We start from the raw sequence: 27,795 nt of genomic DNA, 5'->3' as shown, positions 1-27,795 counted from the left end.
GTTGTTAGGTTAGCAATGTAAAATTATTTTCTTAACAGAACTAGCTCATTGACATAAGTGATTGGGATATCCAATAATGTGGAGATGTTCAGTGTTTACAAGTAGTAACTGTGAAAATTGGTGAGAACATATTCTTTGGGTAATCTGAACTATACTATTTATCAAACTGCTGTCTCATGCATCTTCCAAAGTGCCCAGCCCACCACAGACACCGCCCAATTAGTTTTAACACAGATCCAAGCAGTTCACAAACTTGTTAATAAAAAGTCTGCTTTATTAACTGTATCACAGCAAAATCAAACATGTACCCAATGCCAAAGTGAGGTTATTGTCTAGTTTCTGATTAAGGTAATTCCACAGAAGTTCCAATCCCAAATTTTCCCCAAACTTTACATCACTTCCCAAGCACTCATTCCTTATAAACCACCTGCCCACCCTCTAGCTCTCAGCTACGCCCACACCTCCGCGAGTTTGTCTATCTGCTTCCTCATGTCTCCTATTCTCCGCCACTTACCTTCACTCCCACACTAGAACCTTTCCATCAATCATCACAAATAGAAAGAAAGCAATTGCTCTCTCATGCCAGAGTACTATAAATATTTAAGGTGGTGTGGATCTTAGTTTGAGAATGAGAACCAGTGTTGCTTTCTGTCTGATGGTATATATCTGCTCACTTTCCTGTATTGCCTTTCTAAAACATTTGAGGCTACAACTACATAATAAAAGCATTTCCAGCATACACAAGAACTGCTACAGCCTACAAACAGTACGAGTATGTTTTCCATGTCTTTGGGACAAGCAGCAGTTGTCATCAGCAATAAGGCAAGTGTTCTGGAAACTAAAACTCCTCTCGGAATAGAAGCTCTGAGTTTTCAAGGAATCAAAAAGTAGATGGTCTTTAAAAAGCAGTTGGGGATGTACAGAGTTTACCTCTGCTCTGAACAAAGTTTAATAAGATAAAAAAATGTTTGAAAATAAATAATAAATCAATCAATGGTCAATTTTCCATAGCAATTTTCTTTAACGTTTCATGATTGAAGCACTTAAAAGGCATCTGGTTTCGGAGTACTTTTTCAGCTACTATAAACCAGTCATGGCAACCTGCAGTACTGTTTGTTTGGTTTGCTAATTTGTGAGCCATGCTCGACAACGCCCACAATTCATGAGAAAATCTTGGAAGAGTTTCAAAATTGAATCATGTCTGCTACTGCGGATCATAATTTTCTTATCCCTCTTGGAAGGCGTTAAAAATGGATTCCATGCGGGTTTTTAAGAGAAGACAAAACACAGAAATTCAGACTGGAAAAAGAAAAGGTCTAGGCATATACCATGCTCTTTTTTGGGTGACACCACCTTTAAGATTAGTCAAAGAGAAATTGTCGTATTCCATTTAACAAGACAAGCTGTAACTGGTGCTCAATGTTTTGCAAAACGCTGGTGCTTGTAGAGGTTGTCTTCATGCGAGTGAGAGATGTTTTCCCAATGATTACACCGGAACAGACCATTCTTTGTTTTTATTCTACCTCCACCAATAAACACAAGTCCCCCACATTCATACCCTAATGCCCACAGTATGATCATTAAAATATAAATATGCCCCAAAAAGGAGCAGAAGCAGCTGATTGAAAGTATTAGTTGCGGGCCCACATGTTCAATAAGTTGCCAAGAATAGTCTTCTTGCTTTTGAAGTTGACCAGACTTTGGAGTGTGAAAGTAGGCAAGACACCAGTGTAGAGGGCTCCAAAATCCTTTGCACTTTACTCAATGAGTTTCTTGGCTTTGAAGAAGAGGCGGAGGTAGAAGACTTGCCATGTGGCCAGGCCCACAAGACACAGCATGGAGAACACACTGAAGTAGAGGACACGGAGACTTGTGGACTCTGCAATGAGGGAACAGGAGCAAAACTGAGGTCCAAAAGATAAAGTGAGAACAACAGACAACAGCAATGCTTAAATGGTATGTTAACTGCTTCAGCGCTACCGCGTTTACCTGCTGTGCGCTGAAAAAGTAATAAATGGCTTGTTTGTGACAAAGCCAGCTCGTCATGAGCGCAGGGCAGGTAACGCCCATGACGAGCTGGCTTTGTCATTAGCGTCGAAGTGGTTAATGCAGTATATCGGGCAGCAATCAACTGAGGTATTACAGCAGTGCAACTACTCCTAGCAGTGTTTAGTCAAAGCTTCCGATCTAACAGATGTTCCTTGACAATGCTAGACCACCATCAGGAGGGCAAATTTCTGCCATTTGTTGACAGAACCACAACAGTGTAAGCTAATTCACAGCTGTGCCCAGTCAGCTCAATAGGTCAAACCCCTTAAAGCAGTTATGCATTGTCACTGCTATAAGACAATATCAGCATTTGATTAATTGAGTAGTGACCGGTCAGAAACAGGAAGGCGGCGGTGTCAGCCATGTTCTTTTGAGCTATAGACATCCTGTTGAGTGAGTTTCTTCCAACAATAACCGTAAAGGCTCCACCAGAGTTACTGTTGTCTTAGTCTTTTCAATGCAAGATGAACCAGCAGCACCTTGTCTGTGTTGAAGAGCTAAGCAGTGCCTGGTTCCTTTGGGAGGCTACAGGACTGAGCAGCATTATTTTCTGGCCAACTGTGCCATCAGAGCTCTAGAGCACTAAGAGCCCCTCCTCGGTGGCTGAGGTTGAGCTACAGAATAAAAAAACTTATAAGAGCTTTTGACAGCAGTACTGGGCACTGGCTGTGAATGGTTTATCCCAGCAATGCCATCTAAGTGATTTAGACACTAGCAGTGTAGGCTTCCTTTAGAAGTGCGCAGGGATACAGAACACCTGGAGATTCAGCTACCTCAGCAGCAACCTTCTCAAGCACTGTGTACCTCCTCCTAGCACTGGAAAATATTAAGGGCCCGATTCTGATGCAGTTAGGAAAGCATTCCCACCTAGGGCCCGATTCTGATTCGGTTAGGAAAGCCTCCTAATAGCATTTGCTCCTTCCAAATCGGATCAGGAACGTGTCTTCCCGACCCAGGGCCAAATTATGATGCGGTTAGGAACATATGCTCCCATTGAAGTCAATGGGAGTTCAACCAAATCGTATCTGGAAGCATCCGGATGCATCGTACTCTGTATGTCGGACTCTCCTCATCCGAGTGGGTCGTAAACCATTTCCAAACCGATTCAGTCTGGAAGCTTTCCAACCCACATCAGAATCAGGCCCTAAGTGTGAGCTTCCAATCCCCTGTGGCCACCCAGGTTACAAACAGAGAGAGTTTTCTACCAGCACGGTCATCATAGATATAGAGTTTGATCAGTGCTAGCATTGTCAACAGTGTCTTATCAGCGTGATGGGGCCCCCAGAAGTGTGAGCTTCCTTGTAACTGATCCATCACAGAGCTATGAGTGCCAGCAGGGCCAGCTTCCCCTAGCAATGCACAAGAATTTCCAGCTAACCCCAGCATTAGGCCATTAGTGCTAATCCCCAGTCAGTGCTATAGGATCCCACTGTGAGCTTTCTCCAAGCAGTGCTTTCCTGTGCTACAGGAGCCAGACATGCAGATTTGCTCTGGCAATGCCTAATCTAACCATGCACAAAAAGGGTTAGAAAGCTTCAGCTGCAAACGCATTAGTGGCATATCAGAACTCTTGGACTTATGGCACTGTAGACTGAATATCCACACTGTCAGTCAGGGTTATAGGATCCTAACCATATGAGCTTCTTCCAAGAAGGGCTTGGGCAATACTAAAAGGCCCAAGATGTGCAAGCTTCTTCCAACCAGGTCTCTATTCTGTCTACAGGAGCTCAGCAAAATGGTTTTCATCATATTAGGGCAACATCTGAGTGAAATTGTAATTAAGCCAAAGTAATTGGGAGATTATGCCATTATCCTGCATCACCTAATTACAGGCAGAAATGTTAACGTGCAATGTACCGTTCACCTAATTTTTGAATGCAAGTAGTGTTTCAGGCAGATATTTTACTAGAGCGGACTGTTTACGTAATTTTTAAGTGCAAAACTACATATTTAAATGCAAGCGGAGAGTTTTCTAAGTAAGCAACCAGAAGTAAACTCGAAATTATATTTTTGAGTAAAATTTTTACCACAGCGGAGAGTGATGCATTTCGCGTAATTTTGCATAATTACGCTGCACGAAATTGGGCAAGTTACACCCATCCCTAATTAGGGCTGTCCTATTTATCAATTTGGACTAAAACAATGCGGTTTTCTCCAACAGCGTACAGCCACCCCATAGCAAATGGGATGTAGGCATAAAGAACTGAGGTAGATGCAACTAAATCAAAGCCAGGGAAAGACATTCCACGTGCATACAAGAAAACCGCATACAACGCCCCTCCACCCATTTTCATACTCCCCTCCATGGACCCACCCCAGCCTCATGGAAGTCGAGTCTGTCACATAGAATCCACTCTGCATCTTGCAATGAAGAAACAGTGATTGGCACTTACCATTGGTATCTCTCATCTCCTCTTCACGCTGCTTCATGTAAACAAAATCCTTCACAATGGATTCCGACAGGTCCTCCAAGCGCCTCAGCTCCACCTCAAGGGGCTTCAGTTTTTCTGCCTTCGCTAACTGCAAGGGAGGAAAACAGAGGTAGTCGAGTTCGAGGGGGTGTAGCCGTTAGTATTAATTGATATATTGAACAGGCTAATTTATTAATGACCCTGCGATCTCCCTCAGTTCATACAGCCTTCCTCTACCAAATTCATTATTATCCACTCCCACCCTTCATTACCATGGTTAATCGATGTATTCTTGTAGTGGTGCCAAAAGCGAGGCCAGTAGCCAGAGAGAGTGTGGCCTCTATCAACAATAAAAGGCTTGCAGGGTTGCATAAAGGGTCGTTTTATTTCAATTAAAACCATTAGGAAAATATCAGCCCAAGACAGACGTGAGAAATGTCACAGAATTTTGGATTTCGACAGCCACCTAAAGATATGTCTTCTCTGATATATGTAATTGTAATGTAATTTGTACTTGTAAAGAGCACTAATACCCATGGGTGTCCTGGCGCTGTAACGCATACCGCTGTGGAACCCTTCCTGGCTTTTCCCTGTGAAATGTCCCCTCCTGGGCACCCCCAAGGTGAAGCCAGGCATCCCAGCGCTGTTGGGGCCGTTGTGGAGATTAAGCAAGCTATTGCCCAGAGTTTCAGAGTGGGACCCATGATTAGAATAGGCACCAAGGCGAGAATTAACAGGTCCGAGGAAATTGAGCCCAAGACCCGCCGACGCGGGAACTGAACCCTGGTCCCGGGACAGACCTCTGCATCAGGGTCTGCCGCTCTAACCATTGAGCCACACTTCTCCACTATACAATTACATTACTTGATCACAGGGCATCCTCTTTTCAGAAGGCTGTCTTTTTATGTAATAATGCATGCAAAATTGGACAAATATCAAAGAACACTGCTTGTCTGAAAAATCTTTATCCATGTTCCAAAACATTGTGCCTCAAGGTTCCAGCTTTATCTTAGCATAGCATTAGCATCTTGCTCCATATCCTCTGAAGATGTGACCTCTTGCAAATGGAGATCCATTACTATACTGTTTGACCCTACAAATTAATTTTAATACAGGTGACACATAAGTTAAATAGCACAGTGGTACTCATTTATTTCCTCTGTTTCTAATAAAGAGCAATTTTAATCTCTGCTTTTTGTTAGTTACTAGGTGACAAACTTTTCTGAAGTCTCTTGGAATTAGGCTGCACCGTTTCAATGCGTGCTGGTCTTTCATAAGCCTCACAACCTCAAACTAGCCAGATATAACAGGGCAGTCTTGCATTTACAGTTTTGAATCAAGTGGCAATCATAAACCTAAGCCTTTTTGTCTTGGCAGGATGGACGTATTGAACCTGGCTCCAAAGGGACCAAGAGAGAGGACCACCTCCTTTAAGTGAAAAGTGCTGATCATGCCACCGCTCTGCAGCCACTGTCCTGGCAGGTCTAATGCGATGGTCAGATTTTAGAGTTGGTCCATGGATTAGACCGGTGTTTTTTAACTCCTTGTTTGCATCTACCAACGCTTGCCCCAGAAGCAACTGGAAATAGATATCACACTAGGACTCCCCTTCTTTAGCCAGTGGTAAGTCTTGTATCCAAGGCATTGAGGCGTGTCTAGTTCGATACACTGCCTAGCCTCAAAATAGTGCCCTTGTGCAACGAGAAGTGCCATTAAAAGACCCAAGTTCTGTGACAGAGAAGTATTGCAATAGAGTGCATCAGAGCTTCTTGGAAGTGTCATCTACCCAACTTCATGGCAGCCCAAGGGTCAAAGATGTGAATTCCAACTGCGGCACATTCAAGACAAGCATGCACGCACCTATCCCCATATGAAACCTCTGTGTACCTCAATATAGTTCCTTGCCTCCACCCCACGCTTGATGTCCAGCGTGATCAACTGGTCAGTGAGATGCAGCTGTCCTGGAATTCAGAAGAAAAGAATGCAATATTAACACAAGGAAGTGAGCAGCAAAACAGTGTCCAACATTATCACGTAAACAGAAGCTGCATTAAGAGAATGATACGCTAGTAGGATAGGGTGCAAATATAACCTCCAAATAACGTGCAAGAATAGCTTTTTCATCATGTATACAAAATATTTATGGTAGGAGCAAAGGAAAATTGGATAGTTATCTGCCTTTGGCCCAGGCATCGCCAGATACTTAAACACCCAAAGACTGTGAAGCCGCGAGTAACCAGTACTAACACTGGAGTGGCGTGAGTGGTCTTCGTGCAAATTAAGTGTCATGAAAATTCCCTCCAAAAGTGATCGAAAATAAAAGTTCTCAAAAATTGAGAATCTGGGATGCCGGACTGTAAGAAATTGGGTTACTGATTGAACGGGTGAATGAGGGCTCAACTCGGATAATTTAACCCGAATAGACCGACACGTGTTTCATGTCTTTATCGCAAAAGGGAGACAGCGACAAGAATGCTTGGACACTCCATAGTACCTACCTGCAAGTTCATGTCGTTCAAAGCACACCTGGTAAGTATCGAAGTCCTCTGTGGTGAAAGCAAACTTTCCTTTCTTGGCATCTTCCTTGGAGTAGAGAATATGGCCCGACGAATCAGTCACCTTAAAGAAACGTAAGAACATCCACAGGTAATGAAAGAGATGACTACGATCAGGATGAAAAACAAAGAAGCAAAATAACTCAAAGATGCTAGCCATCAATATGCTTAAAAAAATTATCCAAGCACTTTAGGAGACAAGGGTTTTTACCAACACTACCGCTGCCACGCCTCCATACTGACGTTGCTTAATTCTACGCCAAAATCGATCTTTAAAAGACAAATCAGATTTTTATTTACAACATAACGTAAACTGATCCAAAAGAAAAAGAAACAACAGCAGTGCTAGTTCAAGTGATATTTGAATGAAGTAGACAACGTTTATTACTTTATAGGATAAGCAGTTCCTCTCCATTTACGAATGTGTTAAATTGTTTGTTACTACACTGCTTGCCTAAATATAGGGAGAATCATATGGCTCCTGTTATCAGTAAAACCCCAGGGGACAACATCCTCACATGCCGCTGCACCCGTATGACTATGAGATATGCTTCACCTCCCCTAGTAACAAGGGTGCTCAGTACCACCCAGAACAGACCAACAATACTAACTGGAGTGCAAACCAAATTCAGAAGATAGGAGGGGTCAAGGGAGTAGCAAATACAGAACTAAGCACAGAGATGCTCAGAAAAATGTGACAACTCCCCCCCGCCCCCAAGAATAACACATCCAGCTCTTCCAAAAACAGCAACAGCATACATCACCCCCAAAACAAACATCAGTCCTTGGTACTTGAAGTGGCGCTTAATGGTTTAAATTTGTTTTATTGTTGTCATTATCACACTTCAATACATGCTACATTGCATATGTTTAGTTTTCAAAAAGATCTGAAAGCATCAGCGTAGACATGACAGCCTTCAATGACATAAAGGGAAACAATTAACCTCATTGCCGCTGCCGACGGCCAACGGCCTTCTGCTGCACTACCTCGGTAGTGCTGCACACGTCCCTTGGCCGTCGCGGGCCCGCCCGCTTAATAGAACGTTCTGCACTAGCGCGGAACGTTCGGCGCAGTTAAGAGGTTAACTCCCCCCTATAACTACCCTTCCACGCTTCCCAGTACCAATAGCTGTGCAACCAGCAACTGTGCGTGTGGGTCCTTCATTGTGCGACTTCATCTTTTTCGGTGTGAGATGAATCTGTGAGTCTCAATATCTGTAAATAACGGGGACATGTAAATTCTCGGAATTCTTGGAAAAGTAACGCTAGGAATGGGTACTAAGTGTTACTAAATGTATCTTCCAGGCCGGTGAGTGTGAGGGTAAGTCTCTCCAACCCAGGACACTCCACAAACGGTGTAGCCAACCCATATCTGTCGGTATGGTGGTCGACCCCAGAGTGAGAGGATGGTTTGGTGTGCTGCACCTAGCGCTATTCCTGTTTGATGTCCTCTACCGGAGGCTAGGGGATAGTTAAGGGGTTAGGGAGGCCCAGCACTGTATATGACGGGAACCTAGGGAGTTGTGTTGAGAGGTGGGGGATCTATGTCGTTTAGGCCCAAATCCCAGAACGTTGCTTTTTTGGTGCACTCCCAGAGGATATGGGCAAGCCATGCCCTTCTCTCCGCACTGCCGCCAGTATTCATCACTACGAGCTGGGTTGCCCCCTATGTAGCCTCACTGGTGTAATGTACAGTATGAGGTGATTTTCTGTGCCTGCTGGGTTATAGGCTGTGTGTCATGCTCTGTGGTATAGGTCTTTCCAGTCCTTCTGAGAAAGCGGACGCCTCAATTCTACTTCCCAGCGGCATTGGGCTGGACTTTTGTTTGCTGTCTACGTGGGTCGCAAAAGAACATACAGTTCAGAAAGGAGGTGTTTGTCGGAGAATTTGCTCATGAGCCCTTTTTCATAGGGAGTCAATGCCCACTCCATTCAGTTTCTCATAGTTGGGTGTAGTAGCCAATGCCTAATCTGGAGATATCTCAATAGTTCGCCCCCAGGGATGGTATAGTCCCTCTGAAGGACTACGAAGGGTATAGGGCCTTCCATGTCAGAGAGACTGTCCTGCAAGCCCTGCTGGCAGGCAGCCCTCCATACTCGAAAGACCTGCCCGGTCCCTGGAGTAAAGGCCTGATTTTCGACGACTGAGGTCCCGGGAGATGGAAGAGTAGTTCACTGCCCTTTAAAGTGGCACTTTACACTTCATCCAGCAGCTAACTTGGTGCCTGGCCTTCACTTTGTTGTGCAACCACTACTTGCAGTTTCATGAAACAGATGGCAAAACCCAAATTAGGAGAGTTACTATCCCATCCACCAACAAAAGAGCACCTAAAGTATTTTCCTGCAGGTGAAGCTGCATAATACTCTGATCTATTCCAACATGGCTGTGGCTGCCAAAGTTTCAGTAAAGAAACTTTAACTGCTTAAGCCTCTGTTTGGGGAGGGAGGGGATGATGTGGAACCTCAGCAATGAGCCTCACTACAAGTGGTAAAGTTGCATGCCTCGTAACATAGTCCAGCCCCTTAAACTTCATACCTCCCACAAGTAAGGTATGCATTTCCACAGCACCACATAACTGTGGTTAGCACACAAACTCTCACTTAAAATTAATGCAGCAGCCAAATGATCAAATTGATGGACTGGCCTACAAAGCAACAAATTAAATGCCAAACAACACAATAACACACAAGTTAAACCCATTTGGGCTCAGCTCACTACAGGCAAAAATATAAAAAACGGTAGCTGCAGTCAAATGAAGTGGTTTGTCCAATACCATTATAAGCTCTACTTGCATTCTCACCTGCTGGCAAAACTTTAACCGATAAGCAGTCCATTCCAAGGTAAATTTGTTCCACTATATGTGTTTTTAAAAACTATTTATTGAAAACTCACAAGGGAATGGATTTCTACCTGAGATGCTGTAAAATTACAAAGAATGTAAATGGTACCCATTTCAGTTTGGATGGCGACATTTACAATAGGAGTAAGGTACTCAAGAGAATATAATGGCTATACATAAAATGAGACAAAAATATAGACAATGAAAAAAACTGCATTTCAGCCAATGGTTTGGCATGTAAAAAGCTAGGATAGCTGCACCCATACAGATCGTAAACAGTGACCTATAATAGACAACAGGTCTCCGGATCTGGAAGCTGCCTTGACAAGATGATAGAAAACAAATTGCCTTCCTATACAAAGGATTTTTTTTTTATAACTACCTGCTAACATCAGGCAGACATTTTGAGACGCAAATAACTTCTTCCCTAAAGGTTTACTGTCATATTGATTAATTGAAGATTTATTAGTTACTATGTGCCGCGAAAAAGTCGCTTCAGAGTACATGAAAGGAAAAATAATTGGTCAAGGAAAGGGCTAGAAGAGAAGCTCCTGTTTGTGAAGAAGGTTGATCCTGTCAAAGTTCCGGGTTTCAGTTTGTAATGTTCTATAGCTGACATGAACCTAACACTGCATTCATGGTTACTGCTTTTGTGTTGAAAACATTTTTAGGACATAGCATCCTTTCTCCCACTTGTCCTTATCTGATTACTTTTTAAGCCCACCGCACAATCTATGGCTACATCTTTTATCCTAACAGTCCAGCCAGAAAAATAACAGAATCTGCTGGAGGGTGTGTAATGGTTCTCTCCCTGCCAGGATCAGGGAGATTGGCACTACCAATCGCAACTAAGTTCCATGCAAGTTTTTTTTCAGTGTAATGGCCAGTGTGTTTTACCTGGGGGAAAGGGGTGGTTGGGATGCACCTTGCTTAATTTGTTAAACTTCAGCTGTAGGTTTGCAGTGCCGGTCTTTCGGGGTGCTATGAATACCATGGACAGGCTCGTGTGCATTGTTCATTTTGGAGCCAGATCGGGAGTGGTTTTTGCATTTACACAAACCAAGTTGGTTTGCACAAGTGCCTACTTTCATATCAAGGACTGTTGAAAAGCACAGGTTAGGAGATTTAGTTATATACATGGAGGTAAGCATCTGAGTAATTGTGGTGTATTCTGGATATTGAGAGATCATTCTTTTTTATAGTATGGGGGGGGGGCAAATGATTGACATGGTAAAAAAATGAAGACATTGCTCTCCATCACTTGCTTCCTAATCCTAGAGACTTTACTGTTCTTGAAGAAGAATGTGGCAAAAGCATTTCGGAGCAAGAGCCAATATACACTGACCTGTCTGTGTCAGAGTTATCCAAGGGTGTCTTTTCTTCTCTGACTGAATATCAATGGAAATATATTACTAGAGTGATTACCAGAGTAGCTAAGGCATATCAGGGAGAATATGGAATTTCCTGTGGAAGAGTTGGGTGGTTCCTCCAGAGATACCATGTTGCGTTCATTTAAACACACACCCTCTCACCATTACCCCCCCCCCACACACACACACACACCATTCCCCAGTGTGCTGGTTTGCCTAGTCATTAATACATAATTGACACTGTACAGAATTAATGGAAAGAACCGGATCATATTAACTTTCCAAGGTGGCCAAATCTTCAATGCCCAAATAAAGCATCTTCAAAGATCCGGTGGACAAGAAGGTATATGCTGCCCGCAGGAAGGTCGATTCTGAATCACATCTGGTTTAGCTTACTAGGGTGTGTGTAGCCTACACAGAACAGTAACTGTTATCGGACTTTAAAGAAATTCTAAAAGCGTCCAGGAAGGGCAAGAATGTACCAGCTTGTTGGCGAACATGGTAATACAACCTAGTGTGGTTTGCCAAGAACAAGACTGGCTCCACTGAGATCCTCCCTCAACAGGGATGCAAGACTTCACCAGCTCCAAAAAGAACCACATCACCCCTGATCTAAAGGCACTGAACTGGCTCCTTTATGAGGCAAGAACACAGCTAAAAATTGCTTGCATGACACACAAAGCCCTGCACTTCAAAACACCAAAGTATCTAGCCAATAAACTGTATTTATAAGGTGGTGGAAGAACTTCGAGAAGCACTAACACCTTGCTGTTAAAACCTCAACAATTTCGGAAAAAGAAAACATACAACCATACCTTCTCCAGACTAGCACCTAGGATCTGGAACGCCCTGCCCCCGGAAATCAGAAAGAACCCTTCAATCACTTCCTTCAAAAAAGAGGTTCACCTACTGTTAATGAATACAATTCTACCCTGATCCTAATTCTTGAGCTAGTTGGGTACTAATCAGACGGAGCTCACCTACCAGGATCTGCACTTGACTAAGTGCGAATGGCTAACGCACTTTTAAATACCTACCAGATCTACGACGAGTACTGACATTTATATTTTTCTGGGATCCACTTGTGAGAAGTTGGCCTGGTATATGCTGTCCACTAATTAAAGTGGGCACCTTGCACCAGTCCAAACGGCCCTTATGATGTATGAGGTCAAAGATAACCTTTAGAAAGCTATCCGAGTGGTAGCTGTGGAGAGCAGCCTTCGGGCTTAATCTTGAAGGAATGTAAAGCAGCTTGTTTTACCAGAGTATCACCTCCTATATTGACTAAATGAAAGGAGAACCACACAGTAGTTATATAAAAATATGTATTTATTAATAGAACACTCTCTAGAAGCCTCTACAGGAGGATAGAACACAAACCACACAATACGAGATCAATAGAACAGTTGTAAGTAGCACAATACATAGTGGGCTCCAGGGGCAGACCATACCATATACAAAAATAGTGGTATAACAATCACGACTTGAATCAAGACAAGGTCTAGAACATGTAGAATCGCTGGGACCCCAAGGAACCACCCAAGGTGAATAGATAGGGACTCCACCAAGGATGGGTGCAGTGTGCCAACACGACTGCGGGCTTCGTAAAATTCTATGGGGAAGTTGCGGTTGCAAGTTTAAAGTATAAGGACCCTTCCAGGAGGACTTCGAGCAAACCCTTTGGGACTTAAGAGGTTGGTGGGCCACCTCATCCAAGGATACCGTAGTAGCAGAGTTACCTATCCCAGAGGAGCCGGGTGCCTAGGTCTGGCGTGGTGTCGGAAACCGCTGTCGTTCTCAATGGAGGGCTGTGAAGAAGTACTGCTGCCATGAAGGTGAAGAGGGTCCAGTGGAATCCAAGCCTGAATTCTGGAAGGAAGGAACCTGAAAGCAGAGGGGACAGAGTCTGAGTCACTTCAGAGTAACCAGGGGCTCGGTAGACGAATGCCCACCGATGTTGGGTTCTTCAGGTGCGAAGAAGGGATGCTTGACTCTGAAGCCACGAGGACCAGGAGACATCGAGGATGACCAGGAGCCGGAGGTGAGCAGTCCCACGAAGGATGTCAAGTGCTGAGGGGTCGGTGTCCGGCTGGAACACCAACAAGCCTTGGCAAAAGCAACCCAAGCAGGAAGGTCAAGCAGGTTACGGTGTGGAGGTTCAGGGGACTCACCAAGGAATGGAAAATCAGGGCTCGTCTGGAGCAACAAGGAAAGCCCAAACAAAATCAAGATGACCCTCAGGAGGATCCTCAGGCCGAAGGACCAGAAGTCACAAGGGGACCTCGAGGAAGATTGCAAAGTACCAGCCTACGTAGCACTCGGTGCAAGGAGGCAGGAGTTCTTTTGTGTAAATACTGCTCAGGGTCAGGACTACACGGAGTCCAATGCACAAGCTCTGGAATCACCAACAAGCATATGCAACTGCAAATGGACGAGGTGCACAGGGGTTCGGGTTATGCAGTTCCCACGAGAGATACTGGCCTCAAACTTGCTGCGAGAGCAGATCGACCTTAGGGACCTTTGAAAACCCACCTACTGTGTTGCTGAAATCTTCGGAGTCCGCAGGAGCTCAGGAACAGCAGACCGGTCAGTTGCGCTAAGGTGCCTGCAAATGCAGGCGAGTGACTCTTTCACTGTAAGGGAGATTCTTCAGTTGTCTTTAGTGCACCACAGGTCCTGCATAGAGCCTGTATGGAGCAAGGGCACAGACAAAGCTTTGGACAGAGAGGGAGACGAAGTCTGGCCCAGTCAAAGTCCAGCGAAGTCCAGAGTGCCCAGACAGTCGAAGGTCAGTGGTTTCTCTTTGTAGAATCTTGTCCACGTAAAATCTAATGTCTTACAGCCAGGTAAGCCCTTTTGTACCCACTGGAAGGTGTTGGACAGATTTGGGGAGGGTCAGGACAGAGGGGTGGTTACACCCATGTCCTTTGTCCATTTTCGTGCCAGAGCAGGAGCCAATGGCTCCGAGAACTGGTTTGAGCTGGACTATGCACAGGGACACCAAATATGCCCCCAGTGCCGACTTTCAGGCACTCTCGGAGTGTACCCACCCAGCCCCAATACACGAAATCCTGCTCCCTGTGACAGGATGCTTATTGTGCAGTCTTCCTCTGCTCGAGCTTGGCTCAGCAGCAGGAGGGCAGAAATGTGTCTCCGGTCGGCAGCATACATTTTGTGCTGTCCGGATCGAGAAGGCTGGCACCAGATAGACCAGTGACTTCACGAAGCTCGCTTCTGAAGGGTGGAATCATACCTCTCACACCGGTTACCGGTGTGGAGGTATGATTCCAAGTTGTTTGATACTAAGCACAATATGTTTCTATGCAGCCGTTTGAGATAGCATTTACCACAAGGTTATAATGCACTTCTACCTATATGTCCGCCTGAGTCACAGACAACCCGGGAATATAGGTCTCTGAAGGCTGTAGAGTGGCTCTGCTCATGCAGGGGCACCCTCTCATACAAAACTCAGCACCCTGCCTTCAGGATTTATAAGGCCTGGTATAGGGGTGACTTATACGTTTTTAGTGTAGTGACCAATAGATATAGTAAACCTATACTAAGTAAGTGGTGCAAGCACCAGCTTACGCAGGTTGCAGTAGCAGACCTGTGGTTTCATTTTTCATGGCCTCCTTTGGGTAGCATACTACGTGCTTCAGCCCATAGGAGGCCTCTGGGATACCTATGCTGTGGGTACAGGTGTACCATATACTAGGGACTTATAAGGGTACCCCAGTATCCAATCTGGAGATTACCAAAGTACATGTATGTCAATTTAAAGGAGAAAGCGGATAGACTGGGTTCCTGATTAGCAGGATCCCAGTCAGACTAGTCAAAAACAATGCAACAGCAAGCAAAAAAGTGGGGGTAACGATAAAAGCAGATCTGACTTTCCTACACCACTCATATATATGTCCCTAGTATTTCACTCTATCAATTTGATGTAACATTTACCAAGTGCCCTGATATCTTTCCAGGGTCTAGGTCGAGCTATATAAAAACTTAAAAATAAAAAACGAAATTATGAAAAAACAAGTTAAATTCTTGTTGGATATTGCCTTTTATATTGAGAGAGCCGCAAATCTGTCATACAGAACATCTTTAGCAAGAAAACATAACATGTTCCCAAAGGCCTGGTACACGGATTCAGCTCAAAGATCTGCAGCTTAAAGAATTCTATGTGAAGGTGCTTGCCTGCTTGGAAAGCAGCTACTACAAAAGCTGCATTCTTCTTCCTTTAAGAGGCAGCCAAAGTAATCTTCATTTTATAAAGCGTAGGTCATCATTCAGGATGCCATCATGAAGACAGAATGCCACCAATTTATTAAACTACTAACCAGATCTTGCTCTCAGATGCTTCAGAAAAAGCACACACAAGATCTTCTGAATAAAGAACAATGCTCATGACTAGGCCAGATAGCAGGAGGTAGACAGTCGGAGTTAAAGGTTGGTGGCAGAATCCATCACTTCTTGGATATTTGGTCAAAATCTATTTCCTACAAGTGGGTTCCTATTGTAATCAAGAGAGGATATTACATAGAATTCATCTCTCCAGCACTAGAATCATGGACCATTCCTACTCCCGTTCCAAGCTCAGCGGTGTAGCAAGATGCAAAGGAAGAAGGGATTCAAGCTTTATGGTTGAAGAATTCTATCCTAGCAGTCTTTGAGAAGAAGACCGGGAAAGTTTTATACTCAATAGTATTTTTGGTACATATAGGTTTTCGAATGGTGACAGACTTAAAGAAACTGAACAAGTTGGTGAAAAAGATAATATTCAATATGGAAACTGTGCAAAGCATACTTCCTTTAGATCAGAATAATCATTTTCTAGCACCTAATTGATGCATATCTGCATGTGACAATAAAAGATCCTGTCAGAAATACGTGAGATGTGTGTGAAGAACCAGTATTGACAGTTACAAATGCTTCCCTTTGGGTTGAGATCATTCCCAGGGGGATTCACAAAGATGGTAGCACCACTGATTGCTTTCTTTCATCTGCGGTGGTCATCAATATTTTCACATCTGGACAAATGGTTCTTGCAGGAACCTTTACATCAGCAACTACTGCTGCAATGGAACAGACTAGATTTATTCTAGAAAATTATTTTCTGTTAAACAGTTCCCAGTGCCATCTGCAACTATAGAAGGATCTCAAATATATTGGGGCAATATTCAATACCTGTTTAGGGAGGGTGTCTCTTCCCAAACAAAGAGTAAACCAACTACTAACCCTGCTGAGGCTGCCTTTGCAGAAGGAAGAAGCAACAACATGCAATTGTATCGAGGTACAGTCCCATATGGTGCCTGTGTGTTTAGGGTCCAGTAGGCAAGATTACATTTATGCCATTACTATATGGCACCACCCCAAATACCAGTCACCACCTTAATACAATCTGGAACCACTTATTCGAGTAACTAAGGACAAAAGGTAACGCTTAATTGGTGGCTAGTGTCAGACAATCTTTCCAGGGGAATTACCTTTCAGACAGCTCTACTGTTGGCACCAACGGCAGATGCCAGTTCCATTGGATGGAGTTTTACTCGAGGGTAGTTGGCATATCAGACGAGAAAGGCGTGGACAGAGTTACTGAGGACATTGAATTGGTGGGAGTTAATAGCAATAATCAGAGATCTACTCCATTTAAAGTATCATCTCCTTTCCAATAAGTTTCTTAGGATGGGACAATTCAGTTGGCATAGCCTATATTAACCATCAATGTAGCACATACTCTCAATCCCTGAATGAGATAGCATGTTCCTTAGGCTGTGGGCTGAGGAACATCAATTGTGGCACTGCACATTAAGGGAACAGGCACTGTGGAGGTAGATCATTTCAGCAGGGTGTTTGCCGCATCTTAGAATCTGACTTTGTCGAAGACAATCTTCCTTCAGACATGTTCGAAATCTGCCCCCCCCTTAACAGATCTTTTTGCACCAGGGCAAACTCTCTTGTTCTTCCGATTTTCTGCTCCAGATTCCCAGAACAGGGAGCTTGGGGTGTGGATGCTCTTCTTCTGAAACTGGCAAAATAATTGCTGTTTGCCTTCCTGCTCTTTCCAATGATTCTGAGGTTACTATTGAAGGAAGACAAGAGAAGAAGTCACAAGTGGCGATAGTGGTACCTAACTGGCCTCGAAGGATGTGGTTCCCTCTACTCAAGGAGATGGTGGTACTTTCCCATTTTATCATTCCTCACTCTCCCACTCAACTGAAGATCTCCAGCCCTCTTCATTCTGTAAAATGCTCTTCGTTGGTATGGTGGTTGAGAGGTTATCCATTATGAGTCAAGAGTTTCCCTCCTAATTTGGTGGAACTGATTCAATCTCAAGAAAGCGATCTATTCTGAAGTCTTTTTCAAGACATTGAGCTATTTTTGACTTTTAGTTTTCAATCCATCATCTATCCTCTAATTCTTGCATTGTCTCTGCTATTGTGCAATTCTTAGTAGTGGACTTCAACAAAATATTTGCTTATCTAATTTGAAGATGCAATGGTTTGCGAATATGCCCTTTTGTGATGCAGATTCTTTTATTCTTGAGCCCAAGCCATAAGTATCAAGAATGGCTATGAGTTTTGTGATTTCATGCAATGTATGTCATTATTCTGCACCTCCGTAGGATCTTAATTGGATTGAGGTCTTTACAATGGTTTCCTTTTGAACCTTTGGAGACTGTCGTTCTTAAATGTCTTTCTTACAAGGTTTGTCTTTTGGTGGCAATGACTTCTGCACCAAAATTGGATTACCTTCATGCTCTTCTTTGTCGTCCTCTTTTTTTAAGATTTCTGGATGCTGCTGTTATCTTAAGGCCCTAGTTTTCTTTTCTTCCAAAAGTTCTGAGGTTACTATTGAAGGCAGACAAGAGAAGTCACAGAGTTCCTGAAAGCCGTTTCGCCGCTGCGCGGCCCGACCAGAGCACGCCCTCTTTGGGGACTTGCTGACCAGTTCTCCCGCCAGACGTCCGTGCTGGATCCATATGCGTGTCATCATCGGGTATCTTCAACGGAGCTCGCCAATAGCGGAAACCGCATTGTGAGCCATCGACATTACCCTTTATTTGATTCTACCCTTGAGAAACCCTGCATACCGCCTCTGTGAGTCCAGAGAAAGGCCGGTGAACCTTCCTTTATGTCTGGTCGAGTTAGAGCGCCGCCTTGAAGTATATGATCTCCTATAATTGCTCCTTGAACCCCAACATTGAAGTCTAACGTTTATGTTTGGAAGAGTGCCTCTATCGAAGGAACCTATTGAGTGTCCTTATCCCTGTCCACACGAAACAGGAGTTCCCGCTGGAGCCACTTGACAATATACATTTTTCGATTACGAATATTGGAGTCACAAAGATTGTGACCAATGAAGCTTGTGAGTCCCCAACCCCCTGGTACATCTTCGCCCTGAAGAAGGTGTGGCCGAAATAGGCCTTACGCTGAAACGCGCGTTGGCGTGATACTTGTGGATGGCAGAAGTTTAGTCATTGTTAATAATTTTTTTTCAACATATTTTGTGTCCACAATTTCGAATTGTGTCTACGCAGTTACATCTTATCTTCTCTGCAGGCTCGATTGTACCAGTATGAATGTTTTGCACAGTTGTATGTGGTAGTGATTGGTTTTGTTAAGTGTGAAAATAAGTGTGACTTGAGTATGGTTGCCTGGGAGTGTGTGGGACTTGTATGTACTGTATAAAATTCGATATCCATACCATGAGAGATTTTATACTCTTTGTTATCAAATATATCATGGCGATCTGATTATGATTCATTCTGCTTGAACTAAAAGAATTTATAAATTAAAGAGAATTAAATGATCATTGTGTGATGCGTATTGGGCTCTGATATTCATTTGTCAGCTTGTATTCCAAGTCAAGGATCCCTTATGGGACTATGATATATGCCCTGGCAGGGTATTCTGTTGATTCTATTGTACTGTTATAACCCCTTTTGTTGCCTGCCAGCATCCTAAATCCCAACGGGGAACCCCCTTCTATTTTGTTGCTCACACAGACCGAGGGCAGGCCCATTGTCATTCCGATAGAAGCAGATTATCCCCTTTCGAATGACAATGCGCCCGCCCTCTGCCTTTAGCATATCAAGTGTCAGTGAGATTGGAGTTGGTGTTTACAGAGGAGCTTTCCCCAGACAGAGTACTGTGGGGAACTTGACACCTTGTGTAATTTGTCAATGTTGTACGAACTGGGCAGGAGCAGTGACGGGACAGAAGAGGCGACAGGAAAGGAGAGGTACTAGGGCAGGAGAGGTGGCCGGGCATGAGAAGTGACGGGCAGGAGAAATAACGGAAAGGAGAAGTGACGGGCCAGGAGAGTTGACGTGTCAGGAGCAGTGAAGGGACAGGAGAGGTGACAAGAAAGGAGAGGTGATGGGGCAGGAGAAGTGAAGGGGCAGGAGAAGTGAAGGGGCAGGAGCGGTGATTAGGCATGGGCAGGAGCGGTACCCCGCAGGAGCAGTGAACGGATAGGGGCAGTGAATGGATAAGAGCAGTGAACGGGCAGGAGGAGTAAACGGGCAGGAGGAGTAAACGGGCAGGAGGAGTAAACGGGCAGGAGGAGTAAACGGGCAGGAGGAGTAAACGGGCAGGAGGAGTAAACGGGCAGGAGGAGTAAACGGGCAGGAGGAGTAAACGGGCAGGAGGAGTAAACGGGCAGGAGGAGTGACGGGGCAGGAGCAGTGACGGGGCAGGAGCAGTGACGGGGCAGGAGCAGTGACGGGGCAGGAGCAGTGACGGGGCAGGAGCAGTGACGGGGCAGGAGCAGTGACGGGGCAGGAGCAGTGACGGGGCAGGAGCAGTGACGGGGCAGGAGCAGTGACGGGGCAGGAGCAGTGACGGGGCAGGAGCAGTGACGGGGCAGGAGCAGTGACGGGGCAGGAGCAGTGACGGGGCAGGAGCAGTGACGGGGCAGGAGCAGTGACGGGGCAGGAGCAGTGACGGGGCAGGAGCAGTGACGGGGCAGGAGCAGTGACGGGGCAGGAGCAGTGACGGGGCAGGAGCAGTGACGGGGCAGGAGCAGTGACGGGGCAGGAGCAGTGACGGGGCAGGAGCAGTGACGGGGCAGGAGCAGTGACGGGGCAGGAGCAGTGACGGGGCAGGAGCAGTGACGGGGCAGGAGCAGTGACGGGGCAGGAGCAGTGACGGGGCAGGAGCGGTGACGGGGCAGGAGCGGTGACGGGGCAGGAGCGTGACGGGGCGGAAATGTGACGGGTAGGAAATGTGACGGGTAGGAAATGTGACGGGTAGGAAATGTGACGGGTAGGAAATGTGACGGGTAGGAAATGTGACGGGTAGGAAATGTGACGGGTAGGAAATGTGACGGGTAGGGAATGTGACGGGTAGGAAATGTGACGGGTAGGAAATGTGACGGGTAGGAAATGTGACGGGTAGGAAATGTGACGGGTAGGGAATGTGACGAGGCGTGACGGGGCAGGAGAGGTGACGGGGCAGGAGAGGTGACGGGGCAGGAGAGGTGACGGGGCAGGAGAGGTGACGGGGCAGGAGAGGTGACGGGGCAGGAGAGGTGACGGGGCAGGAGAGGTGACGGGGCAGGAGAGGTGACGGGGCATGAGCTAGAGCGGTAACCGGGCGGGAGCGGTGAAAGGACAAGAGCGGTGAACGGGGCAGGAGCAGTGAACGGGGCAGGAGCAGTGAACGGGGCAGGAGCAGTGAACGGGGCAGGAGCAGTGAACGGGGCAGGAGCAGTGAACGGGGCAGGAGCAGTGAACGGGGCAGGAGCAGTGAACGGGGCAGGAGCAGTGAACGGGGCAGGAGCAGTGAACGGGGCAGGAGCAGTGAACGGGGCAGGAGCAGTGAACGGGGCAGGAGCAGTGAACGGGGCAGGAGCAGTGAACGGGGCAGGAGCAGTGAACGGGGCAGGAGCAGTGAACGGGGCAGGAGCAGTGAACGGGGCAGGAGCAGTGAACGGGGCAGTAGCAGTGAACGGGGCAGTAGCAGTGAACGGGGCAGTAGCAGTGAACGGGGCAGTAGCAGTGAACGGGGCAGGAGCAGTGAACGGGGCTGTAGCAGCGACAGGGCAGGAGAGGTGACCAAGCACAAGAAGTGGCGGGCAGGTGATGTGATGGGCAGGAGAGGTGACGGGGCAGGAGAGGTGACGGGGCAGGAGCAGTGAACGGGGCAGGAGCAGTGAACGTGGCAGGAGCAGTGAACGGGGCAGGAGCAGCGACAGGGCAGGAGAGGTGACGTGTAATGAGAGGCAACAGGGCAGGAGAGGTGACCAAGCACAAGAAGTGGCGGGCAGGTGATGTGATGGGCAAGAGAGGTGACGGGGCCGGAGAGGTGACGGGGCAGGAGCAGGGAAAGGGCCAGGAGCAGGGAAAGGGCCAGGAGCAGGGAAAGGGCCAGGAGCAGGGAAAGGGCCAGGAGCAGTGAACGGGGCAGGAGCAGTGAACGGGGCAGGAGCAGTGAACGGGGCAGGAGCAGTGAACGGGGCAGGAGCAGTGAACGGGGCAGGAGCAGTGAACGGGGCAGGAGAAGTGAACGGGGCAGGAGAAGTGAACGGGGCAGGAGAAGTGACGGGACAGGAGAAGTGACTGGGAAGGAGAAGTGACTGGGAAGGAGAAGTGACTGGGAAGGTGGGCAGGTGACATGACAGGCAGGTGACATGACGGGGCGGGGCAGGAGAAGTGTCGGGGCAGGAGAAGTGTCGGGGCAGGAGAAGTGTCGGGGCAGGAGAAGTGACGGGGCAGGAGAAGTGACGGGGCAGGAGAAGTGACGGGGCAGGAGAAGTGACGGGGCAGGAGAGGTGACGGGGCAGGAGAGGTGACGGGACAGGAGAGGTGACGGGACAGGAGAAGCGACTGGGAAGGAGAAGTGACGGGCAGGTGACATGACGGGCAGGTGACATGACGGGCAGGTGACATGACGGGCAGGTGACATGACGGGCAGGTGACATGACGGGCAGGTGACATGACGGGCAGGAGAGGTGACATGACGGGCAGGAGAGGTGACATGACGGGCAGGAGAGGTGACATACCGGGCAGGAGAAGTGACCGGGCAGGAGAAGTGACCGGGCAGGAGAAGTGACGGGGCAGGAGCGGTGAACGGGGCAGGAGCGGTGAACGGGGCAGGAGCGGCGAACCGGGCAGGAGCGGCGAACCGGGCAGGAGCGGCGAACGGGGCAGGAGCGGCGAACGGGGCAGGAGCAGCGAACGGGGCAGGAGCAGTGAACGGGGCAGGAGAGGCAAAAGGGCAAGAGCAGTGAACGGGGCAGGGAAGGTGGGCAGGTGACATGACAGGCAGGTGACATGACGGGGCAGGAGAGGAGAAGTGTCGGGGCAGGAGAAGTGTCGGGCAGGAGAAGTGTCGGGGCAGGAGAAGTGTCGGGGCAGGAGAAGTGTCGGGGCAGGAGAAGTGTCGGGGCAGGAGAAGTGTCGGGGCAGGAGAAGTGTCGGGGCAGGAGAAGTGTCGGGGCAGGAGAAGTGTCGGGGCAGGAGAGGTGTCGGGGCAGGAGAGGTGACGGGGCAGGAGAGGTGACGGGGCAGGAGAGGTGACGGGGCAGGAGAGGTGACGGGGCAGGAGAGGTGACGGGGCAGGAGAGGTGACGGGGCAGGAGAGGCGACTGGGAAGGAGAAGTGACGGGCAGGTGACATGACGGACAGGTGACATGACGGGCAGGTGACATGACGGGCAGGTGACATGACGGGCAGGAGACATGACGGGCAGGAGACATGACGGGCAGGTGACATGACGGGCAGGTGACATGACGGGCAGGAGAGGTGACCGGGCAGGAGAGGTGACCGGGCAGGAGAGGTGACCGGGCAGGAGAGGTGAGCAGGGCAGGAGCAGTGAGCAGGGCAGGAGCGGCGAACCGGGCAGAAGCGGCGAACCGGGCAGAAACGGCGAACCGGGCAGAAGCGGCGAACCGGGCAGGAGCGGCGAACGGGGCAGGAGCGGCGAACGGGGCAGGAGCGGCGAACGGGGCAGGAGCGGCGAACGGGGCAGGAGCGGCGAACGGGGCAGGAGCGGCGAACGGGGCAGGAGCGGCGAACGGGGCAGGAGCGGCGAACGGGGCAGGAGCAGCGAACGGGGCAGGAGAGGCAAAAGGGCAAGAGCAGTGAACGGGGCAGGAGCAGTGAACGGGGCAGGAGCAGTGAACGGGGCAGGAGCAGTGAACGGGGCAGGAGCAGTGAACGGGGCAGGAGAGGCAAAAGGGCAAGAGCAGTGAACGGGGCAGAAGCAGTGAACGGGGCAGGAGCAGTGAACGGGGCAGGAGCAGTGAACGGGGCAGGAGCAGGGAAAGGGGCAGGAGCAGGGAAAGGGGCAGGAGAAGTGACGGGACAGGAGAAGTGACGGGACAGGAGAAGTGACGGGACAGGAGAAGTGACGGGACAGGAGAAGTGACGGGACAGGAGAAGTGACTGGGAAGGAGAAGTGACTGGGAAGGAGAAGTGACTGGGAAGGAGAAGTGACTGGGAAGGTGGGCAGGTGACATGACAGGCAGGTGACATGACGGGGCAGGAGAGGAGAAGTGACGGGGCAGGAGCAGGGAAAGGGCCAGGAGCAGGGAAAGGGCCAGGAGCAGGGAAAGGGGCAGGAGCAGTGAACGGGGCAGGAGCAGTGAACGGGGCAGGAGCAGTGAACGGGGCAGGAGCAGTGAACGGGGCAGGAGCAGTGAACGGGGCAGGAGCAGTGAACGGGGCAGGAGCAGTGAACGGGGCAGGAGCAGTGAACGGGGCAGGAGCAGTGAACGGGGCAGGAGCAGTGAACGGGGCAGGAGAAGTGAACGGGGCAGGAGAAGTGACGGGGCAGGAGAAGTGACTGGGAAGGAGAAGTGACTGGGAAGGAGAAGTGACTGGGAAGGAGAAGTGACTGGGAAGGAGAAGTGACTGGGAAGGTGGGCAGGTGACATGACAGGCAGGTGACATGACGGGGCAGGAGAGGAGAGGTGACCGGGCAGGAGAAGTGAGCAGGGCAGGAGCAGTGAACAGGGCAGGAGCAGTGAGCAGGGCAGGAGCAGTGAGCAGGGCAGGAGCAGTGAGCAGGGCAGGAGCAGTGAGCAGGGCAGGAGCAGTGAGCAGGGCAGGAGCAGTGAGCAGGGCAGGAGCAGTGAGCAGGGCAGGAGCAGTGAGCAGGGCAGGAGCAGTGTACAGGGCAGGAGCAGTGAACAGGGCAAGAGCAGTGAACAGGGCCAGGAGAAGTGACGGGTCAGGAGAAGGGAGGGGGCAGGGGAATTGACGAAGCAGGAGTGTTGATTGAGCATGAGCAGGAGTACTGACTGGACAGGAGCAGTGAAAGGGCAGGAGAAGGCTTTTCCAAGAGCAACTGGAAGGGTAGGTGGCCAGCTTAGTTTGGGGGGACCGTTTTTGTACAAGTGCAGGAGTTTTAAAAACACTGCAAAGTTCTTTGTATATTCAGCAGGTTTCGGTCAACAATACAAGTGCCAAGATAACTTTGGTGATCAATGTACCTGCTGGAGAGAGATGGGAACATGTTTTGTCTAGTGGCTGTTTTACTCATCTAATTTAGTGCAGAGGGGTAATATGCCTGCTGCAAAGAACATGTAAATGCATATCAAAGAGCAATATGTTATGTGCATAGTTCAGTGTTTACTGCTTTGTGTTCACTTCCCGAATGAAAGGACACTTGAATACATATGGCCTGGCAGTTCGGGCTGGACTGTTCACACTGGGTGCAGGATCAAGACTGATTTTGCATATGGCTGGGTCCAAACTGGAATGGCATGGTGAGCAAAAAACGATGGATTTAAGCCCAGATCTCTGAACTGGGGTGAATGTATGACATTGCTCTGCATTCTGTCCATCAATTGTTCTTTTTGCATTTGTCACCCTGAGTGGGACAGGTATGCTCAGACATGAGTTCTGTGCTCTCCATGCCACTGGAATCAAGCTATCCTGGCTGATGAGGGCTGAAAGCCCAAAACCGGTCCTAGGATGCTTGTTTCCAGTCCAGGGAGGACCGGGTCTGGCAGTTCGGGCTGGACTGTTCAGGATAAAGACTGATTTGCATATGGCTGGGTCCAAACTGGAATGGCATGGTGAGCAAGGAAACAATGGATTTAGGCCCAGATCTCTGTACTGGGGTGAATGTATGATATTGTTCTGCATTCTGTCCACCAGTTGTTCTTTTTGCTATATTATGATTGAGCAGCTAGCTGGCTGACATGAATATGAAGGAGCCTTTGTGGGTTTCCGTGAGCCTAGATTCTCCTGAAGAGTCCCTTTCTCTTCTGAGCCCTGCTTAACACATGTGTACAGGAGGAGCCCTGCATTCATGACCTCAATTTTTTAGACAAAAAATAATCATGGATTTCTGAACAATCAGAGTAAAAGCATTAAGGTAACATGTTGTTCCTGCTTATATTCCACACACTTTACATAAACCTGTATTCCCTATGAGTGTTTACTTTTTCCTGAATTAAACCTCAAATAAACATGTTTATCCATTGTTTTAATTAAATAACGTTATAAGCTGTAACTGGTCAGTGAAATGCTAAACGTACTAAAAATTGGTATGTTTCGCTATTTCTAGCCAAACCCTGACTCCGCCCACTGATTCAATCTTCGGTTATTCCCCCCCCTGATTCTCCACCCACAGTTCCCCTACTTTTTTTTCCCCACTTCGGCCACTGCTTGTTGTAGGTGTAATTTACTTGTTGTATAATATACTTGGATGCAATGACAGAAGCAGCAAAACACCAGTGGGCGACACTATGCTAAGCACAGAGTTTTAGCTTACTTTTTAAGCCACAACCTAATTAAATCGGCTACACCGCTTTGAGACCCCGAAGTTTTTTCATCCCACTTAAAGCCCTGGACGAAATGACAGTTACCCAGACAGCAAGACGGCGACTTTAAATCTTCACTGTAACTTTATCCTCTTTTAGTCTGGAGCACTGGGTAAAGATTTTTTAAATAATGTCCCTACCCAACATCTGAGGTCACAGGCATTTTATTGGTTTCACTAAGACTGCTAATGCCCCGGTTACTTACCGGTAATCTTCATTACTCCGTGTCCTAGTCTTCCTCGGACGAGGAGGTAATGTCAAGTACAGATTGTTGCTCCGCCTCCGACTAAGGGTATAAATCTCAACGACTGAATATCACTCTAGATATAAAGAATTGGCCTTAAAGTCAGTCTACTAATCTCACTAAGCATAGCTCTTAATATTAACTTGTTTGAATTGGGACTACGTGTCCCAGAATGCCCGGCAAAAACAAGGAGAGTATTGGCTTATTCTAAAGGGAAACTTGAGAATTCATAGTATTGCTCCCATCGACAGCTACTGGTCTTACCGGACAGCACAATCACCTCAATGGCAGACTACGGAATTAATTTCACGAATAGCGTAGTACAACTCTTGTTGGGAGGCTATTAGCGTCACTGCTAACTTAGTGGTGTAAAAAATACACAACGGATCGCTTTATTTCCTCTACCTGCGGGTCTCACCTTGAGGTCGGTCCGCACTCCCTCCTGCTCTTGCGCTTGGTACTGTCCAGTCACTAGCAAGCCCCGGTGAATTTCATCCTTCAGGCACCGGCGGCCATGTGGGGCCAGGTTGAAGGAAATGCCGGTGCAGAACGGAAGAAGCACAGGCAGCAACAAAATCGCCACTTGAGCCATGGCGTGTTGTGCTCAAGCTTGCAGGGAGTTTTCTTTCACCTGGCCACTCTCCACATCCACCTGCTAATAGGATACGAACGTGGCATTGTTTCTATGGCTTCCGTAGCTTCACCCATCTTGCGTTTCAAGCCTCATTTTAGACACATGCTACTCAGCCCAATGAATGGCACAGAAAAATTCGCGAGCGAGGCTTGAAACGCAGCTAGCCTCTGTATCTATGATGATTGGTTACCTTGCCTACCAAACCTACGGAGCTCCTCGAAGTCGTACTGGATAAAATTGTATTGTACTCGAGCTAGAACTGCAGGTCATAACCTCAAGATGGTGCGCGGGCTGACAAGCGTAACTAAGGGAACCTCTCAGAAGCGTGACGTTTATAGCTAAACGCATGACGTAACTGTGACTCACTGACTGGAGTCCGCGTTTAAACATTTATAAATAGAACTCTTCCTTGCAGGCAGGGTAACTAAAATCTGCAAGCAACGATCTGTTTATTCAGTAGGTTACATAGCGCATTTAGCCTGTGCCATTAGAAATAAGACGTTTGGCACGTGTAAAATCTAAGGAGCGTAATGCATTAAAACGTATTGTTTGCAGTGCGGTAAATGAGTATTTGCACGGATTGTGGCCGAGGCATATATAGCAACCTATTTTAAGGGCTGAAGACTGGCATATTTTCTGGAAGTGTTGGGAGTAATATTATTTCGGTCTTCTACTTCATTGAACCCGTGTCAAGTATCCGAGCGTGCAAACCGCGTCGAAGTCAACCCTTTCCCTCATGCTCTGTGCCTGCAAATCAGATTTAACAGACTGGGGAATTTCAAGTCGCAGGGCAGCAACAAAAGAAGGAACAATGTAGATTTTCCTAGTTATTATGACGGAAAGTCTTAATTTTATTAAAGACACGGAGGCGAGTATTATGCTTTCTTATCTTGCATTTATTACAATAGCAGCCAAGA

At 47.7% G+C, this 27,795-nt stretch overlaps 1 protein-coding gene across 1 annotated transcript; it reads right to left on the bottom strand.

Moving 5' to 3' along the window:
• Nucleotides 1-253: 253 nt before the first annotated feature.
• On the bottom strand, nt 254-26,980 carry LOC144781558 (transmembrane emp24 domain-containing protein 10-like). Its single transcript, XM_078660463.1, has 5 exons — nt 26,663-26,980; nt 6,959-7,079; nt 6,348-6,421; nt 4,443-4,569; nt 254-1,879 (listed from the first exon to the last, which is right to left on the bottom strand). The coding sequence occupies exons 1-5, from the start codon at nt 26,834-26,836 to the stop codon at nt 1,758-1,760; spliced, it is 618 nt and encodes a 205-aa protein (XP_078516589.1). The 5' UTR covers nt 26,837-26,980; the 3' UTR covers nt 254-1,757.
• Nucleotides 26,981-27,795: the final 815 nt, after the last annotated feature.

Source organism: Lissotriton helveticus, chromosome 9 (assembly GCF_964261635.1).
Source record: "Lissotriton helveticus chromosome 9, aLisHel1.1, whole genome shotgun sequence".
NCBI classification, from domain to species: Eukaryota; Metazoa; Chordata; class Amphibia; order Caudata; family Salamandridae; genus Lissotriton; species Lissotriton helveticus.
Note: the sequence above shows the minus strand (reverse complement) of the source record. Positions and strands in the feature narration are given on the sequence as shown.